General features: G+C 36.4%; 1 protein-coding gene across 2 annotated transcripts; it reads left to right on the top strand.

Moving 5' to 3' along the window:
- Positions 1 to 1932: 1932 nt before the first annotated feature.
- LOC149378696 (zinc ion binding protein) lies at positions 1933 to 5868 on the top strand. Of its 2 annotated transcripts, none has more exons than XM_089603474.1 (8): positions 1933 to 2078; positions 2220 to 2554; positions 3057 to 3306; positions 3401 to 3546; positions 3762 to 3849; positions 3967 to 4113; positions 5258 to 5404; positions 5494 to 5868. In XM_089603474.1, exons 2-8 carry the CDS (start codon positions 2256 to 2258, stop codon positions 5560 to 5562), a joined length of 1146 nt encoding a protein of 381 aa, XP_089459600.1. In that variant the 5' UTR covers positions 1933 to 2078; positions 2220 to 2255; the 3' UTR covers positions 5563 to 5868. The 2 variants fall into 2 exon arrangements, with proteins under 2 accessions (XP_089459600.1, XP_089459599.1); XM_089603473.1 differs by having other exon boundaries at positions 1935 to 2078; positions 2143 to 2554.
- Positions 5869 to 7609: the final 1741 nt, after the last annotated feature.

Below are 7609 nucleotides of genomic sequence, written 5' to 3'. Positions count from 1 at the left end.
ATTTTTCATTAAATCTGGGGCTGGCACATGTGTTTCCATCCAACTTAAAGGCCTAGATATCTACGGTTCAACTAAAACGTAACATTATGTATTTTTACCGCCGAAAAAAATAGTGTATAAGTACGATTTTGGAAAAACATTAAGTATTTTTACCGCTATTAACTATAAATAAAATATTAATTCCCACCTATTTCATCACAAAGCATTTAAAAAATATGTAATAAAATTCCATATAAGAACAAAATAAAACTTACCCGTCACAACATAGATCTTCACATACAAAATTACCCAACAATTAATGAAAAAGTTGACAGACCTTAACATAATATTACATATACAAGTATCTGTAAAAGCAAAAATTTACTGCAGCTAGTTGATTCTGTGACACATTTGATACTAGATGTGTCAATATTTGAATTTTTATTGATTTTGGGTAAGTGACAAACAATTAGTATTACTATTGTTAATTTCCCTAATAGATATACATCTTCTAAACGCACATGAGACTAGAGTCCAAATGCTAAACTTCAACATCGTCCAAATTCACGATTAGCGATGTCATTCTCTGTCATAGCCTTTCCGAGTTTACGATGTTCTCGGAGAGACCGAGTTGGAGGATTCCGTGGGGATTATAGCGAGGGTGATAAGGATCGGCGGCGACGGTTTTGAAGCCACCGATTCCTCCAAATTCCAGAATTATTTTGGCCTTTTGTACTCGCCAAAATTATAGAGCAATTGTCCCATTTGTCACTAATTTCATAACATCTTTCCACTTTCCACCAAAAGACTAATTTTGCCCAAAATGTCACCATCTATGTCAACAATATTGACATCTATTTTTGCCCTTCACTATTAGATGTCAACATTGTTGACATATCGGTGACATTTTGGACCAAATTAGTCTTTTGGTGGAAAGTGGGAAAATGTTATGAAATTGGTGACAATTGGCAAATGAGACAATTTCTCAAAATTATAATGGACCCGATCCAATTCTGCGAAAACCTCAAATCCATAAATTGAAGATGATGATACAGATTTTAACAAAGTTTGATCCAATTTTGCAAAAAAAAAAACACCATACTGATTCAAGTACGCCAACGCAGCGGCGACGCCGAGGTCGAAGGTGTTCCGGGCATAGAGGCCGTGGTCGAGGAGGAGCTTCTCGACATTTTGTGGGACTCTGACGCTGGCAAATTGGCGGATGGGATCGGCGAGGAAGGTGTCGACGTGGAGGAGCAAAGCTGGAGAGTGGCGGCAAAGTTGTTGATGTGGGAGCTGAAGTTTGGGCACCACGATACCGAGACCGACGACAAAGCAAGTCGCGGCAACGCGGAGGGTGTCGGAGACCCATCAATGAAGGAACGAAGAATTCAAGGTTTTTGAAGATTGGGCATAATTGATTTAGAGGTTTTTTTTTTTCAAAACTGATAGTATAAAAAGAGGGAAAAGAAAAAAGGTTACAATAGTAGTTGCACATGTGATTTAGTAATAAATGTGTAAATATATAATTGTCAACCCAATAATATTATTGCTACAAATTTTCCTAATTTTTAAAATTTCAATGAGAAACCAATATTAAATAAGTAAAAAATAGTGGTCAACAAGTGGTTTGTAACATAGAGAAACTTAACCTAGTTGGTAATTCTACAATAGATTTAAAGTGGGTCTTGGATTCAATATCTATTCGCAACAAAAGACTTGTAAAAAAAAATAGAGAAATTGTCTCATTTGTCACCAATTTCATAATATTTTTCTACTTTCTACCAAAAGATTAATTTAGCCCAAAATACCATCATCTCTATTAACAATGTTGACATCATTGTTGACATAGATGGTGATATTTTTGGTCAAATTAGTCCTTGCTGGAAAGTGAGAAAAAACTATGAAATCGGTGAAAGATGAGACAATTTCTAAAAAAAAAAAAAAGCAATAAGATATTTTTGGCCGTCACGAAAGAAAGAAAAAGAAAGCAGTGGTCATCGACAAATCCACGACTCCCTCGTGACACTCACATTCATCCAATTATCCGCAGCCAATAATTCCGAAAAGACGAAATCCCCCCGACGACCAAACCCTAGGTAATCAATTTTACCGCAGCTTCAAGTTACTGATCCATCACATCGGTTGCCAATTGTTTTTCAGTATCTGAATCAAGGCACGGGAATAATTGTGTTGTGTGTGTCTATCGAATCGCGCGCCTGTTTGTTTTTTGGGTATAGAGGAACCAAGAGATCGTTGAGAGCGATTGGTTGGAGATGACAACCCCAGTTTGCCCTTTCGTCAAAGCTTCACGACCCGACGAGGGTTCTCCGAAGAAATGCCCTTTTGGGTTTGACTCGCCGAGTTCGAATGCTTCGTCGGGTAATAATAATAATAGCAATAAACAAGAGCCACAACGAATTGAGCAAGAACCACAGAGAGCGGTGGTGGAGGCGAAATGCCCGTTTGGGTACGATTCGCAGACGTTCAAGCTGGGCCCACTCAGCTGCGTGGTATGCCAAGCTCTCATCTTTCAGTGCGCTAGATGTGTCCCTTGCTCGCATGCCTTTTGCAAGTCAGTTCTCTGACCTCTCTTTGTTTGTTTGTTGCGTTGATTTCCCTTTCTTGTCGAAAACCTTTGGCTTTTAGAATGAAAATGGCATGTAGAAATCGGATGGAATTGCGAAATGATGGGAGTTAGTATAGGTGTAGTGATTGGATTTGGATATTAATTATGTTTAGATGTTTCATTGGTGCTTACTTTTGGACATCTATCGAACTGTCATTGATAATTAATGCCGAGAGAGTGCAATAGCACCGAGTACTGGTTGAAAATTTAAGTGAAACATAAAGTGGATTATATTTCGACTCAAGGTTGGACAAGTTAGGGAAAAGGGGCTAATTTAGAAAGGCTGTTAGAGTACTAGATATGATGGTTGCAAATTTACAAAACCTTGTTTTGTTTGAGTGCTGATGATGGGAAGCTTTATTTTGAATTGGGAAATGGTTTCGAATGTACAAAACCTTGTTTCGTTTGAGTTCTGATGATGCGAAGCTTTATTTTGGATTGGGATCAGAGGGTGCATATCACGGTTTAAGGACTGTCCTTTGTGTGGAGCGGACATAGAGAAGGTTGAGGACGATGAAAAGATTCAGAGTATGGTGGATCGGTTCATCGAAGGTCATGCTAGGATTAAGAGAACCCATGTCGACAATGGCGCTGATGACAAACAGGAAGCACCAGCTGTGTCTGAGAAAAGCAAGAATGTGATTTATGAGGATGTGTCTTTGGAGAGAGGCGCTTTCTTGGTTCATCATGCCATGAGGGTTGGTATCTTTGATTTATTAAGTACTTTTTTTTTGTCTTGAATTTTCTTGATGCTTTATTTTTTGCAATCCCATGTTCTCTGTTACCTTGTAGGCATTTCGGGCCCAGAATATGGAAAGTGCCAAGTCGAGGCTGAGTCTTTGCGCAGAAGACATTAGAGACCAGTTAGAGAAAGTGGGCAACACTTCCGAGTTATGTTCCCAGCTGGGAGCGGTTCTTGGAATGCTTGGTGATTGCTGGTGTGTACCTCTCATTATAACATGTTACCGAGATCTATTGTCTTCATGTTTATGGTTTTTTCTTTGCCTTCTTTAATGGCATATTTGTGGGCATTTGGAATTTGATGATGTATCATAGAGATTGCTATCACGGGTTTGGACTGAATATATTCCCTTGGAAGGTGTTTGAAATTATATCTTAAAAACTGATACGAGTGATGAACATTCCTGCGCAGTCGAGCAACAGGTGATTCTGGTTCAGCTATCTCTTATTTTGAAGAGAGCGTTGAGTTTCTTTCAAAACTGCCAAGAAAGGACCCAGAGGTAATCTTTTCCACGCGATATCCGTATTACTTGTAGCCTTGCTATGCCTAAAATGCTTTTAGTCTTATTTATCTTCTTCTTTTTTTTTTTTTTTTTTTTTTTTTCTATTGTTTACAGTTGACGCATACACTTTCTGTTTCACTAAACAAAATTGGAGACCTTAAATATTATGATGGAGACTTGCAAGCAGCGAGAAATTACTACTTCCGGTCTCTAAATGTTCGACGCGATGCTGTCAAGGATAATCCAGATGTTCCTTCCCAGGTTAGCAGCAACTTCTTCCTGGTTATTATTGTCATGTCATTGTGCTTTTGGTTCTGTTTTCGGTCAGGCTTAATGAATACAGATAGTAGTGGTACATGTTAGGCGTAAATGACTTTGTAGTACAGTTCTAGTATTACATTATCTGCAGTTCTGCACAATATCCATTATGAGATGAAAGAAATGAGCTGTTAATTTTACGCTGCTATTTTATTTTTTATTTTTAGGATTTTTTTTTTAAATAGTTCCCAACTTTCATGTTTGTACCATTTTTGGCATTTAGGTCCCTAATCTATTAATTAAATAGGATTTTGGTCCTTTTCAAATAAAAGCTAATTTTTATTTATTTATTTATAGAATTAAACACTTAAACAACTTGAAACACATTTACAAACTAGTATATCTTATTAATTTTATAAAAGAAACTTTAAATGTTTGATCCTAAAAGCAAAACAAGTTAAAACAATTTTAATTTTAGAGCGTTATTTTATATTAATGGTAGTTAAAAATTAAAAATAAGTTATTGTGGTTGGTAAAACCAGGCTTGGGTAAAACTAAATATGGTTTAAGTTGTTTTGGTGTTGAATTCTATTATTTTTTTTTTCTTTTTTGAAAAGATTAAAACGCTACCAAATCAATAGGTTAGGGACCAAAATGCTCCAAAATAAGGCTAGGGACCATAATGCCACAATCATAATAGTTCAGGGAGTTTTGCACTTAAAGTCTAATTATTATCCTGTGGAACTTCATAATTTTTGGGATGAGAAAACCCAAGAAAATTTACTTGATAAATCGAATACTAGGCCGCGTGGGGGCAACCGTGGGCATGACCACACCAAGCTATATGAGTTTTTAGATTGTTATTCAATGTTTATATGTTAGGACCACTTTTGTTGCCGATGCACCAATATAAGATTTGTTGCGGAACCCAGAAGTTTTTTTGCTTCCTCAAGCTTGTAGATATAATATATTTACACCCTTAACTCTCTCGCAACTTTAATTGCATTGTACTTGCTTGGGGATATATAAGCTCGTTTAGCGATTTATTCACTTGGAAGAAAGATAGAATTTTACTCGCAAGAACTGTTGTCAGTTCCTTGGCTTCTGTTTATCATCAACACACTTACGGCTTCTAATGATTATACAGATTCTGGATCTCGCTGTTTCACTTGCGAAAGTTGCAGATGTGGACCGAAGTTTAGGCAACGAGGACGTTGCGATCGATGGGTTCCAAGAAGCCATCAAATTGGTCGATTTGAAGTTGAAACCTGAAGAAGCTGGGCTTGCCCAACGAGTAAGGCCTCCATAGCTATAACAGTCACGTTTTTTAGTTTTCTTTGTTCTTTTCCGGTCTGAAAATGAATCCAATTTGTTGCGATGCAGCGTGATTCGGTGCTGGAGTTTCTCAAGAGTCAACTTGCAGAGAAACCAGCAGAGGCAGCAACTGTGTAAAGAGACGAAACTCAATGTCGACGAAAATAGAGTAAATCAAGTTTGTTTCTGTTTACTAGTAGCGTCACAGCATTTCTGTGATGGGGTTTATTTCAAGCTTGAATAACACGCTGATGGTACTGTACTGTGTATAAGAAGTGTGAAATGTCCTAGAGATTAATATGTAGAACGTTAATAAAATAGAGACCTATGCTTTGTTGGCGTCGGTTTCCTTGTTCTCTTGCGATTTTCATAGTAATTGAGTTCAGACATGAACACTGTTGGAACGTCCATGAATAATGCAGAAAGTGGTGTGTTGTGTGTGAACTTCTCATGACCAAGAACAACGTGCGTCTTTGGTTAACTATGAAATGTTTAGGGGGTTCATTTTCAGTCTTTTACAACCACAAAGTAGAGGCTATATGAAAAGGAAAGGGAAAATGTCTTCAACTAGTAGTTTTTATTTTTATTTAAAAAAAAAAAAATTGGAATGAAATAGCAGCAAGTATGTTTTTGGATACTTTTACTAGTAACTGTAAATATAAAAGTATACAGTTATCATAAACAAAAATTTAGTGATATAAGCCACATAAACATAAGTGTTTGCGTTTAAGCCAATGTTTTGTAAATTTTTTGTAAATAGCCAAAAACTGTTGGAAATATTTCGTAAATAATTATATTTACTAGAAATTTACACTGCATTTTTTGTTATTTTTATAGCGTAAGTAGATTTATGTGGTTATTTAAAAAAAATTAACGAAACGTTGGCTATTTCAAAATTCTAACATTTCATATGGTTAGATAGCCCACTGGACCCAATCGGATTTTTTTTTTTATCGAGGAAATCATGACAAACTGGTCGAGAAGTGAACTAGTTCTCGATTAACGTCGAATACCCAGATTTTCGAACACTTTTCGAACTTCTCACATTCATTTTCTCTTGTTTACCGCCGATAATTGTATATTAAGTTTTAATTTTCAGACCTTCAATATGTTCTTCAATGGTGGTTTAAAGCAGAGTTCAAAATATCGACGATATCTATCTTGATATCGTCGATATATCACTACCGGAGAAGAAACGATCCTATATAGTGTATATCTCGTTTCGTTTGAAATATTATCGCCAAAAAATCGATAATATCGACGAGATAAACGAAATCTCGCGATATATTGACAATTAAAAATGCCAAAATATTGATCAAAATCGAAAAAAATTGATCGAAATTATAAATAAAAAAATGGGTCTATGCTCTTATGAACGTGGACTAAATTCATATTAGAATTTAGCAAGCCCAGCCCATTCGAGTCAATAAAACCTATGTGAGACTTCTTTTTTTTACTTACTTACACGTACAACTCTATGTTGTCTTATGATATAAAAATGCATTGTATATAGAAGGGAAATGGACGAGTTATTTTAAAGTTTAGAATCCGTTTTAAGTCATTAACTTCCTGCTTTGATATTTCTGTTTATCTCGGTTAAGGAATTTATTTCAAGTACCGTGTTTTACAGTACAAAACTTTTCGGATTCTCGACCGGGGAACCAAACTCTAGAATTTAAATAGAAAATGAGTTAAATTCTCGAGCCTAACCCAAAGCCCAATGACTCTAGCAACGAGCCCAAGGATTTTCAAGTACTCTTGAGTTCGTTAGTTAGCGTGCCAAGGGAAGATTTTTCCTAATCCGCTTGTCGTTTCACAGGTTCTTTGATCGATAATCTTGGATCGTGCAAGATCAAGCGTTGAGAGTAGGAAGCAGCAAAGTGTGGATTCCGCGTAGGTGTGGAGACATTGATCAACTACTTACCTAGAAATAATCATATTTTACATGCACCTTATGTGCTAGTAAACATGACTACGTGGAAGCCTTAAATCGAACACAGTAATAAGATTAAGGCTTCGGCCATCTTTTTAAAAAAATGTAGATTCGGGTCTTGTCGGTCAGGTTCAAACGCTAACTTGAACCAGCCACGATGTTATATGTTCTAGTTAGACCCATTTGCTAACTATAGTGGATAAGTTAGATCATGAGTTACAGGAGATGCATAAATCAAATCTTGGATTCGAA

This window comes from Urtica dioica, chromosome 12, assembly GCF_054948205.1.
Source record: "Urtica dioica subsp. dioica isolate 48M chromosome 12, U.dioica_male_clone48M_v1_H2, whole genome shotgun sequence".
Lineage (NCBI taxonomy): Eukaryota > Viridiplantae > Streptophyta > Magnoliopsida > Rosales > Urticaceae > Urtica > Urtica dioica.
Note: the sequence above shows the minus strand (reverse complement) of the source record. Positions and strands in the feature narration are given on the sequence as shown.